Raw genomic sequence first — 13311 nt, 5'->3', positions numbered from 1 at the left:
TGGGCCGATTGCGTTCAAATTTGGCACACCGCTAGCGACCGGTTAGAAGGGTGCTTTGCGCAAGCCCGTTGGAAGTACCCTCTCGCCCTTCCGCACGTGCAGGGCTCACTATCTCGCTCGCTCGTTCTTCGCCCAAAAGGCGTTTTACTGGTTATAATTGGGGGAGAAGTTAATCGAGCTTCATTTTACTTATTTCATTTCAGCCGTCTGGCTTTCGATGGATCAGGGCCACTGAACGAAATTTTTGTTGATCCATTCTATCTTAGCGATACCCTATCGTAATTATAATCTGACCTGTATTTAGAATAAGTAACATATGTTACTTATCTATAATTTATCTTACCATTAAGTCAAGGATGTTGCTGAAGTACATATACCGGGTGGCCCAGAAAAAAAACGTTCCGAACTTTGGAGGCCTATATATCAAATTTGAGTGCAAATAACGAGACAAAACTTTCAGCAAGTTTGCGTCATTTCTTTGCGCATTGGTATGCTAAATTATAACACTATACCACCATTTTCAAGCTGGCAATCTTGAGTTGAATTAAGCAAGATGTTTTTGCTTTTTTTGCCGATGTCAAACGATAGTGATGATTGGGTTAGACGCCCCATGTTATAAAAAAGAATAGAAAAATAGAGCATGTGAATGAAACCAACACGTATGTTCTTATTTTAAATATTTGTGTCTCACTTATGTGCCAAATATTCAAATACTGAGCCAAAATGGTGCTCATGGATGCCATTCGTTTTAACACCAAATCATGATCCGTGGCACGGTGCATGGATTACTGCTGATTACCCTCCTTTCAGTAGATCAAACAGTAAATCGACCGGATAAGGAAAACAAACTAAAAAAGACTAGTTCCTGTGCCAGAAGACCACATAACATTTTATGAAAAACAACATTGCCAGCAGATGACAAAAAAAGAAAACTGGTTGAAAAGCTACCTTTTCCCAGGAATGTCAGCCAGGAAAGCATTTGAGCCACAAGATGGTTAGAAAACTGGAAACTTCTTCCGATGCCACTGGCACAGAGCCATCGTGGTTGCCTGATGGAATGTGTCATCCTGAGACCCGAACCATCAATGAGACTAGCTGCCAGTAGCAGCCATGGCTCTAGGCCGTGGTGCCGAGGGGTGAAAGTGACCTGTTCACTCACATTTTTGAGTAAACATCGGAGCAAAAAAGTAATTTTTACATGGTATGCTTGAAACACGAACCGTTTAAAAAGTAATTTACCGAACACTATGAAAATCACACCATTTACTGAAAATGTGTGCCGCATTGACTATTCGAAGTTTCAATGTTGTATCTTTATCACTTTCTGAGAAATATTGATTTAAAGTTGGGAACGTTTTTTCTGGGCCACCCGGTATACATGTCTTTGTTAGATTATTTGCTTTTGCGCGGCAAGTAGAAGTGTGTTTTGATATTTTACGCATCGGCAATTAGAAAAGACTTTCCGTCTGCCCCCGCCCTCACAAAATTCCATTTTTGGCTGCTGTTTGTTTTGGCTGGCTGCCTTGTCGGTTCATTTCTTTACTGACAGACCTAATCAAAAGCGTGGATCATGGCGCATCTCTGTGCTATCATTTCAATCAACTGATGACATAGCCTTCAAGCTATTCTCGCTTTTGTCGAAAAAAAAACAACCACACGGTGAGACGAGGTTCGTACATAGTTTGCTACGTTCTACGATTATTGGAGCCGGTTTATCAAAAACGTTAGCAATGCATTTTATTTTAGGGCAAATATAAGCCCCTTTCATGTTTTTCTTTTTTCTTTTCAGTGGAAGAACGCGATTGAATATTCTTGCCAGGACAATTGGCCCACCACGTACGAATATAACGAAGAGGCTGGCGGATGTCTGCTGACCCAGAAATATAAGCACATGTATCAGACCCTGGTAAGTAAACACGCCCTGAATGTGACGTGTTTTTATTAAAGACAGCATAATACCTGGATTTGAAGTTCAAATTACAGTAGGTACACTTCCTGTAACTCTTATTGAAAAAAAATGATTAATTTTGTTTGCAGGTAAGTAATATTGAGATTCAAACTGTTATTTTTCTCTGCAGGTATGGAAACATTTTTCTCAAACGCAATTTTGCATAACAGCTCTAGGCACTGAATGAGATTCCTCGGAAGCTGGCTACTTATCTGCCGGTGGGCAAATAAACGGTCAGCTGAAGGTTACACCCCCGCCAGCTTTGATAGTTTCAATCAGCCGTGATGACCGGTTTTATGATCACATAAAATGTCCACATCAACGTAGAATGCACGGTTGACATTTCTGGCGTGTTTGTTATTGTGATCTTGTCTGTGACCGCTGTTAACCCGCGCCCCGTTGGGCTCTGCCGAGCAACGCGCCCGGTTGGGGGGGGGCCATTTTGGCCCCCCCCTAAGATCTCGAGAACCACGCAACATAGCGACAAGCGGTAAACGGCGTTGGATAGCCCCAACGGGGAACTACCTAGTGACCCAATTTTATTGACCTAGGTCAAACCGATGACGTCACAGGTCAGGTCAAAGGTCCAATTTTCACCGTTTACAGGCACTTCAAGAAATGCGTTGTAAAATCGAGTAAAATGCATTTCATTGAAAATCATCGATGGGGAAATGTTCTTCAAACACATATTTTGCTATTTGAGGTCACTGATACCAGGTCAGGTCACAAAGGTCAGGTCACGGGGGGGTCACAATATGAAAGTGTCGTGTGATACATGTTTTATGGTCCATTTTACATGACAAATGCGATTATATGGGTCAGGCAGCCTTTGGGGCCAGCTTAGATCACGTTTTGGTCAAGGTCAGGTCAAGGTCAGGTCAAGGTCAGGTCAAATTAGGTCAAATTTCAAAGTTAATATTTTTGCATAAAATGGGTATCGAATCGATGCAGCTCGTCACGGGGAGTTCAATGGTGGTCTTTGTTTTGCCGTACGTTGTCTAGAATTGCTAAAAATTGAGTTCAAAAATTTGACGTCATCATTTTTGAACAGTTTTTTCGCTATAACTTGGCCAAAAAACGAGATATCGATCTGAAATTTGGTATGTATATAGAAGAGCGCTGGGAATATCACATATATTCCGGTTTTTTTCGAAATTCGGAAAATTTTTGGATTTTTTCAAAGTTTTTCTAAAAAAATCAATTTTTTGAATTTTTTTTGGTCAAAAACCAAAAATTTTGAAAATCCGAGATAGCAGTTTTGTAGCGCCGCTTTTTGTCTACTACACAATATAAAGAACTTTGAAATTGCTTGATACCTGTAGATTTGGTGAGCGTTTCAAGATTGCATGTTTTTTGCTCATTTTTGCTCGAACATGACCTCAGTTTGACCTCAATAACTCCTGACCTAAGGTGACCTAAGACTTGAAATTTGGTGTGAAGGTGTCAAATTGATGCCCGGAAAGGTACTGAAAATTTGGCGGCGCTGCGCGCCGCAGTTTTCTTGCTATTCAGGAAAAACCACAGGGGGGGGGGGGGCCAAAATGGCCCCCCCAACGGGGCGAGGGTTAACGGTCACATGTGGGCATCCAGCATCCATGCGCATCAATGTTGCTTGAGTTGAAAACCGAGAAGATGTAATTCGATCAAAGGGAGAAAAGTAACTTGACCACACTTCGTACTATTGCTTGAGTAAACTGAGCTGTTTCATAACACAGCAAGGTTTAGTTGTTAATAAACAGTTATAAGCACTATTACCAATGATATCATCATCAACTATCATGTCCCTATATCTACCACGAGCACATCCATATCCGTACCGGCTATATTTACCATGTCATATCTTTTACGGTATCCGTAACGCATACAAATGGGTGATCCAGTAGCGAGGGCCATTTCTGCGGCTGAGCGCACTAGAACCACTTTTCGGCAGCGAGCTGTGTGGTTCAGCCACCCCGCTGGAGGCTAGATGACGCACTTTATATTCGCAGACAGCTGCATAATTGCGTATTCAACACGAACGCTTTCTGGCGGAACGTTTGCCTTTGATACCGAGAAGACGCCACGCGCGGCGTAAAACGAGGCTTGTAATTTGTGGTCTGTAACACACACGCGTGCATAAAGCGTGCTATTTAATGTAACTCACTTGATGAAAATATTTTGGTCTGGTGAAGAATTCTGAGCAGCATATGTTGCACGGTGGTTTTGAATGTTATATCAGCGAACATATACTGAAAAGGATGTAAATGTCACAGCCAAGCGCATACATAAAATGGAATGACATTAATGCATTAGTGGAGGTTCTTCAGTCTTCTGTCAGGGAAAGTATTTTTGGCTGAATGATTGGCACAAGAAAATACTACGGTATTTTAAGCACATTGCGCAGCTTCTTTTCATTTCACTACAGCAGACTTTCCACGTATCCGGCAAACTTTCACAAAGCATGCACAATGCACATTGCACAAAGCCTGCATGGTAGCGATATTTTAGACACTAGGCCTACGGATCGATCCGATGACAAACATCCGTTCATTTTGGTCTCCAGCCATCAGCTAATATTTCCTCTTCAAACAAAGCTGCTCCATGCTCTTGAATATTCATTCATAATCCGCGAATAATTCATGATCACTTCAATGAAGTTGTCAGGTCCACGTAGTTTGGTTGTTGGGTTTCGTCGCAGGTACTGTGAGAAAGACGTCAGGTTAAATCGTTCCAGGCTCTTTCCCGCTAAAAAAGGTCTATGATCAGAAAATGCTTCTACATTCAAGCGAAGTTACGCCATGCATTGGGGCATAGCGCGCAATGGCGCCGCCGGAATAAGTAAGCAATGAACGCCTGATGGGTATGCTGCGCCGCAAGACTTGTTGGCAATTCCTGCCACTAGATGGCAGCAGAAGTAGACGCCTGACGAGTATGCTACGCCGCAAGTCTTACTGCTCATTCTCGTCACTAGATGGCAGTAGACGTAGACGACCGATAGGTATGCTGCGCCGCAAGGCTTGGCACTTTCCTATTCCCGCCACTAGATGGCTCTAGTAATACGTGCCTGATGGGTATGCTGTGCCGCAAGGCTTGTTGTTGATTCGCGCCACTAGATGGCAGCAGAGTAGACGCCTGATGGGTATGCTGCGCCGCAAGGCTAGTTGCTGAATATCGCCACTAGATGGCAGGAGAAGTAGACGCCTGACGGGTATGCTGCACCGCAAGGCTTGTTTGTGATTCGCGCCATTAAATGCTAGCAGAAGTGGGCGCCTGACAGCTAAGCTGTGCCTCTGAGCTCAGTACCCGGTGGTGCTACGTAAGATGACGTTTGAATCATTAGCGTATCTACTTGAGCAAAGTAATCAAGCATCTCTTTCGATCATTCAATAGGCTAAGGCTTGTGATGATATAAATAGCCAGAAAACAGCTATTTGTTGTTTGTTTATTGGGGCTTTAGGGCGCGCCTAAAGCTAGTGGAAACAGCTAGTGCTAGCTAGCTGTGCTAGCCAGAAAACAGCTAGTGGAATACCTCTGTTCAATGACCAAAGCTAAATTTGATTCACTAAGCTGGCTATTGAAACGAATAAAACCGTGCATCGTTATTGAGCGTGGTTTCCGCAGGCTGCCAACCGTTCCCGCCTCGGAACATGAACAAGATGTTTTTATTCTAGCAACTAGCCTCCGATTAGGTGACTAGAACTACCACAAGACTTGTGCTTGACCAAGTTCTGGGAATTTATATATTTCATATGGCCACACACTACACAGCGTCTAATACCACCCTTGGCCCGGGTTGAATTGCTGCGAGCACCGCGCAGCGACCGGCTGACTCAAATAACAAGTGCCGCCGGACGGCAAATTAGACTTCGTCGTGATGTATCGGGCTTAGCTTTCACAGAGTGACTGATAAGTTCCCGTATTTTTACGGTACGGTTTGCTGACGCTGTGCTCCATACTTAATTTTAAAGTTTTAGACTGTAGAAGCCTTGGCTAGTTAGCCCACTGCCGTGTTGTAAGTGATTATTCAATTTACATTTGTGGTAGTTGCCATGGTTGATGGGTTTGGTAACATCACGGAATATATAGTCTACGACATGGAATGGACAAAACGGATTTTTCCTGTAACTGCTGAGTTTTTGGCTATCTGGCAATTTGAGTGTGCTGCTGTGGTTTTGGCACTTCCGTGCTGATGGACGAGATGAGTTTTATCTAATTAAATTACTTATTGTTTAATAAAGTTTACCGTTGTTTTCAGCATAGTACACATTACAAGAGTGAAAAGAAATAACCTCATGCTCAATCGAAATTAAAATTGTTAATCCAAAAAATATTTTCGTGAATGTCACTTCGGTCGGTGACATTCACGACACGGAGGATGCGAAACACTTTGCTTAGCAGCCCATCAATTCTGCATGTTAATCTACCGACGAAATGACATTCACGAAAATATATTCTGGATTAACAATTTTCATTTCTATATTAATGAACGTGAGGTTATTTTTTCACTCTCATAAATTAAATTACTATTATAAAACTGTAAAACTATGTATGGATGTATGTGAGTCTGTCTCGGTCGGCGGGTTGTTGCTCCGAAACTGTGCGAACTGCGCCGGTGATATTTTCAGACAAAGTCAAAAGTTTGCGAAAATTGTTTGTATTACAATTTGGAGCGCTCACGACGCTCCAAACGTGGCCGAAAGACTCATCACCGTCCGGCCGCCGGGTCCTCCCCAGCAGGTGGTAGCCAGCTGGTCAGGCTGCGCCGTCCTCCGGCACAGGGCCGGCTGACAGCGGCAATTCCGCCAGTGCGCTAGTTCGGCGTCTTCCCGTAGGCCTCCCGCGCATGACCGGCCGGACCTCCACCGCTCGACAATTGGGTACGGTAGGATAACACCTCTTACGCTGCCCGCTGATGTCTGAGCAGTCGTCTGCCGTAGGTATGACTTATTAGTCACCGGTGCTGCAGCTTTGCTAGTTTCTTCGTCGCCGCAGTCTTGGGGCGCTGAATCGTCTTGGTAGCTTTTCTTTTCACCAAGTTTTTGCACATGCGGTGCAACTCCATACGCATGTATGTTGCCGCCATGATGCTTAGCACTGCAGGATGGCACATCTCCTGCGCTAGCTGCCGGGCCTCTTTTGTTTCCAGTGCACAGCTGACCAGCCGTTTGCAGATCTGTGCTTCGTGAAAAAAGTGTTCAGCTTGAGCTCGGAACTGTTGATGGCACGCTATAATAAATGCGTTGCAGTCTTCTGTAGGGCGCAGGAGGCTGCCTACGTCGGTAGTACTGATGGATGTATACGACTTTAAGGCCGTAAATATCTCTGAATCAGCCAGAGGCATGGCTTCCTGTTTGATCACTACTGCCCTGCACCTGTCGCAGCTGATGCGGGCAGTGCGAAGGAGGTAGCCACAGACGTAAGTTAATACGTTGCGGGTTTCCATTTCCACTGGGCAGTTCCCCGCTGCTCCGGACGGTGCGTTAGGGGACGGGCGCGGTGGCGCTGTCACTGGCTGCTCGTTGGTTTCCATCGTCACCTGCCTCAAGACCGCGAGCAGCCTGTCTCCGTCGTCAGCGCAGTTTGAAGTTGCTGGTACCAACAGGTCATTCAGGGACGCGTGCTTATACAGATGTCGAAAGTGGATAGGATCTGGGTTGTCCGTCCCCCACCTCGCTGCCGCACGATGCCAAAAAAGTTTTCCAGCGCGTCTTGGTTCAGGCGGCGTGTGCACAAAAATGTGCATCCAGCAGCCTGACACAATTTCCATACTTCTTGAACCCCTCTGATCGTCTGTATCAGACCACGCACGGAATCGATGCTGGCGCCGTCTCCGACCGTCCACCGCCGAAGCCAAGCTTCGCCGTCTACGAGAATTTTGATATGTTCTTCTGCTGTCACTGGGTGGATGCTCGAAATCGCAAGACGCATAGAACAGGTGTTGAACCGGGTAGAAGAGTTCAGGACATCTAGCAGGTTGTTGAGGCGCAGCAGGAAAGTAGCAGTCGGGAGTGATGATCGCGGGAGTTTGTTGAAGGTTGCATACATAGTAATCGCTGCTGATACTGTTCTGCTCATAACTTGTACGGCGTAGCGAACCTTCATTTTCTCGAAGCTGTTGGGTCTGATATGTCGTTCAGTTAGTTTCGGTGCAGCCCGTGGAAAAGAAGCGGAGTCAACCTCAAATAGTGCTTCCAGATATCTCCACGAAGATAGCTCACCGTCAACTTCAATGTCGTGTTTCATGAGGGCGTTTCGAAGACATTTGAAAAGGTGCGGCACGTCATACAAAGCGATAATATTTCGCCCATCTACCGTGAAGACGCCGCTATCGGCAGCTCCGAGCAGCCTGTAGGTGGACTGATTGTTCGTGCCCATGTCACACGTTGTAGCTAGCACCGTCAGTCCAGCCTCAGTCACACGACGGATGCACTGTACCAGCAGCTGCTGCTGCACGGTGGCCTTGGTGGTTCCAGCGCTCAGGAAAAATCCCAACGGCTGCTTCCAGCGTTTGGTGATGCCCCGCACCATCATAACCAGCGCATGGTCAGCACAGGCGTTCGAGCGGCCGAGGGGGCCGTGATCAGCGAAGCCCTCTATTATGTCGTCACTACGCTGGTAGGCGAGCCGAGCCTTCAGGTGAATTTCGTCGAAGGCAATGACGCACAGTTTGTCCTGGTCACTGCTGCCGGCGAACTTCTCCTTGATGAGGGCGAGGATGGCGTCGTGGAAGCCGGGTCGCATCTGGATCTTTTCCATTTTTCTGCGCAAAGTTCGGGGATGTGGGAGGACGTAGCGCTTTTGAAGAAACCGGTAGGACCTAGGACCTTGAAAATATAGTGCAAGTGCACGGGTCTCTTCCTCTCCGGTGTACCGCCGCAAATCAGGTTTACCCGGACGTCGAGCCATGAGGTCAGGGAATGCTGGATGCGGGATTGCTCTCAGTAGTTCCTTGCTCTTCTCCTCCAGCATTTGCAGTTTTTTCTTTTGGCGGTAGAAGCGAACCTTCCATTTTGTGGCCAGCTTTCGTTGACTCCTGGCAATCGCATCTGTGGAAGAGAATACAAACTAGTCACGACGATTGTTATGTACAGTTAGTCGCAAATATACCCTAGGTCGCAACCCTTGTCGGAAGAACAATGCTGGTGCAAATTTCAAATGATTATCACTATTGAATGCATCATCATGGGGCTATTTCAAATAACATATCTTAACCCGCGACCTGGTAGGGGGGGCTATTTTTTGCCCCCCCTCCAGACTTTTCACTATATCTCCAGAACCGCTGCGCCGATCGTCACCAAACTTTCAGTCCCCTCCCGGACATCAATTTTACACATTGTGACCAAAAAATTTTCCAAAGGCTATGATAGGTTGGCCAGAAATGACGTCAGAGTGACGTCATGTTCTGCCGTTTTCGACCCAAAAAAGGGTTTCGCGGGAAGAGCTGTCAGGCCTATAGCTTTGCAAATACAGAAAAACGATCAAGACATAAAAGCTTTAAAATTGACAGGGCTACAAAACTGCTATCTCGGATTTTTTTGAAATTTTTGGATTTTGACCCCCAAAAATCAAAAAATATATTTTTTGAATAAAATAGCCGACAAATCCAAAAAGTTTTTTGAAATTCGCAAAAACCGGAACAAATGTGATAGTGCTTACCGCCTTCTATCCACATACCAAATTTCAGATTGATACCTCTTTTTCTGGCGAAGTTATAGCGAAAAAACTGTTCAAAATTGATGACGTCAAATTTTCAAACTCATTTTTTAGCGATTCTAGACCCCGTAGCGCAAAACAAAGACCACCATTAGACTCCCCGTGACGAACTGCATCGAATTAATACTCATTTTATGCAAAAATATCAACTTTAAAATTTGACCTTTTTTGGCCTGACCTTGACCTAACCTTGACCTGAACTTCACCAGAAAGTGACCTAAGCCGTACCTGATAGTCTTATAACCAACACCATTGAGTTGGAAATGAAAAATTGGCCATAAAACATGCATCACACAACCATAGTAAAGTTGGGCTCATGTGACCTGACCTGTGACCCTTGGTGACCTGACCTGTGACCTGACCTGGTATTGTCAGTGACCTCTAATAGCAACATATGTACTAGGCACCTGACGCCCTATCGCTGATTCTCGACAAAATGCGTTTTCTTCGGTGTTATAGCGCATTCCCTAGAAGACCCGGGAACGGTGAAACATTTCATCTTTGACCTGACCTGTGACGTCATCGGTGACCCCGAGGTCAATGAAATTTGGTTTCCTTCGACAAATTTGACAGGCCTTTCGAACGCCGTTTGAATTTTGCGGATCCGTCCAGTAGTTTCGGAGATACGAGGGGGGGGGGGCAAAAAATAGCCCCCCCCCACCAGGTCGCGTTATAAACAGACCCCACCAGGGCGCGGGTTAATGCAAACTCGGGCTGAAAGTCGTGAGGAAATGTGCGGAAGGTGAGGGCCGGATGGGTAAAAGCAAAAAAAAAAAAAAAAAACGATTGTCTGTTAACCCGCGCGTAACTGGGGGAGTAAATGAACCCCCTCGATAATTTTTGCAATAACTTAGGAAATATATCAGATGTGGACCTGTGACTTTCATTACCTCATCTTGCATCAATTCTACGTCTTCTGACAATTACTTTCAAGAAAATGACTTTTTAATGACGTTATGTTACGTGATATTTGGTGAAAAGCGGCCTCTGTGATCTTTTGTGACCCGTCCCTGACTTTGACCCTGCTCAAAATCACAATTTCAACTTTGCAATGGTTGAACAAATTCAAAATTATTTGCGACTCAAAGCTTTTTTGTTACAAGTATGGCCTTGGTCAATCATAACAAATGCTCCCTTCAAAGCCGGACACGGCCTGTCCCACTCTACTGACTTCAACTGGCTGCGGCTGCCCCCACCAACCGCAGACCATCCCAGTATGGAGTGTCAAATATCGAGCACCGGAACGTCTCGAACCCGGGCTCTCACTACCGGGAGTTCAGCGCTCTACCAACTGAGCTACGGGACAGGCTTAGTTGCCCAGTTGTAATCTAATTGAGAGCTTTTGATTGCCGCCTTCTGCGACTCTCTACGACCAATGATTCTAAGATCAATAATGATACGACCAATGGTTCCGAATCCAACGGCTTTCAAACTACAGGGCATGCTTCGACCCTGTCCCTTACCTACCAGTGAAATGCGCGCGATTTTGCACGACAGCGTCAGCTGGTACCGCGGTCGCCGCATCGACGGGTCTGGCTGGCCCCTCGCCGGCATCAGGGGCGACAGGAAAATCGCCGTCACTCGTCGGTGGTGTCGGAGCAGGCTGGTGTGCCTGGACCGAACCTGACAAAGGCAAAGCACGTGTCTGCATGAGGGGTAACGAGCAGCGAGTGCCATGTACCAATTTCCACCTGAACCGAGCTCCACTATTCAACCCTCTGCTAAGTTCAGAAACAATAAATAGCACTTTACCAACGCTGTCCATTTGTCTTCGCCTCGTCTAACAAAATCTATTCCAGCTAAAAAAAAAGAAAAACGCTTCCTGGAGCAGCGATTCCCGTACAACGCAATTTAGAGTGACCACCTGCCAAACTGCACGATCATTTCAATGAAAAACTTACCGGCCCCTGTCGGTGTCTTCGTCACTTCCATGTAGGCGGCAGCAGCCAGCAGCTGGTCCAGGGGGCTGGCGTCTACTACGATCTTGTCCGCAGCGGCGGTGACTGGCGCATGGTGGCGACACTGCGATGCAGTACCTGGAGGGAGAGACGAAACACCAATCAGTCCTCCGGAGTGTGCCTTCGGTTACTGTTTAGAATAAGCGGTTGAAAAAAAAACACCGACGAATGTGCTGACATGATAGTCAACAGAGAGGAAAGGAATGGCGATTCTACTGCCGCGACATTTTCTACCGCTAGATGGCAGGAAGAGCGAGCGCCTGAAGTTATGCTGTACCGCAAAGCTTTAGAGATCGAGAATCGCCGCCAGCAGTGCGGAAAATGGCTCCAGATATAGAGCTGTTGAAGGAGCTGCCATTCGTGGTTCCGAATCTAACGGCTTTCCAACTACAGGGCATGCTTCGGCCCTGTCCCTTACCTACCAGTGAAATGCGCGCGATTTTGCACGACAGCGTCAGCTGGTACCGCGGTCGCCGCATCGACGGGTCTGGCTGGCCCCTCGCCGGCATCAGGGGCGACAGGAAAATCGCCGTCACTCGTCGGTGGTGTCGGAGCAGGCTGGTGTGCCTGGACCGAACCTGACAAAGGCAAAGCACGTGTCTGCATGAGGGGTAACGAGCAGCGAGTGAAAATAGCGAGTGAAATATGTGACCAAAGAAAAATGAGTTAGTTACGTATGCGCGAAGACCACAGATCAGAACAAATTCGTAGAACAGAGAGATCAGAAGTATGTTCCTGTCCGTGTGACTGGACGGGCGGTCGGCGGTCACGATAGCGCAAAGGCTAGATTAATTGTATTAATAACTAACTAATACATGAATAAATAACTTAATGCTATAAACAAATATTTTTCATTAATAATAAGGCTATACAAACTTACCCGGCAATGTGCCTGCAGCCAGAAGCAGCAGCTCCACTGGCGAAGGAACACCATCAGCCGGTTGCGCTTCGCTTTTGCGGGGCCGGCCGGGCCGGGTCGTAGGCAGCCACGGATGCAGCTTTCTCCGGTGTCTAGATAGCTGCGATTTTGATATCGCTTTTTGGCAATAGCCGCAGCGAACCGCGCTGGGCTTCATCACTTTTGGAGCTCACAAATTCGCAATAAAAAAACGCCAATCCGCAAACTCATTCATAATCTTAATCACAATAAAAAAGTACAAACAAATCAAATGAATGAAAAGATTAACGGTATATCGCCGTTAGCAGTACTAAATAAACCGTCGATTCTACCCTTTAATCACTACTGTACAAGAATGTCGAATTTTGTTTAGGTTGTCGAGTTTTGTTCGTGGTTTTGCGAAAAATATTTGATTTTCTAGCGCAAGAACACTGTGTGCGTTTAAAACACGGGCGCCTCCTAGCTTACTTTCGAGTTAAGTACTGTCTCCACGTGTAAACATGTTCGGTTTTTACGCGTTTTAGCAAACGAGAGTTTTGCGCTTTTTTCGCTTTTTAACAGACGCTTTTGCGAGTTTTGCGAGTTTTTCGCTTTTTACGGTTTTAAGTCTTTCAGAACAATTACAATGTCAGAACAATTTCAATTTCAGAGAAAGAACGTCTTTCTCCGCCCTTCGTGTGCTGTATGCCGTGGCCCTCTTGTCCCACAGGGCAGGTATCTGGCGCACGGCTTCTATTAACCCCTCGATTTTCGCTGTAAAGATAGTTATAGGAGTATTATCACGTTACCCTTTTGTTATCACCGCTATGACATCA

General features: G+C 46.1%; 1 protein-coding gene across 1 annotated transcript in view; it reads left to right on the top strand.

Moving 5' to 3' along the window:
- LOC122390280 (substance-P receptor-like) overlaps window positions 1-13311 on the top strand; it is a 52132-nt gene that overhangs the window by 17447 nt on the left and 21374 nt on the right. Inside the window, exon 4 of the mRNA XM_043383029.1 lies at window positions 1790-1906. Within this exon, the coding sequence (XP_043238964.1) occupies window positions 1790-1906 (117 nt within the window). The remainder of the gene's footprint in view (window positions 1-1789; window positions 1907-13311) is intronic.

The sequence above is a fragment of the Amphibalanus amphitrite genome, unplaced genomic scaffold, assembly GCF_019059575.1.
Source record: "Amphibalanus amphitrite isolate SeventyFive unplaced genomic scaffold, NRLGWU_Aamphi_draft 000389F_arrow, whole genome shotgun sequence".
NCBI lineage: Eukaryota > Metazoa > Arthropoda > Thecostraca > Balanomorpha > Balanidae > Amphibalanus > Amphibalanus amphitrite.
This window is presented reverse-complemented; position numbering and strand designations above follow the sequence as displayed.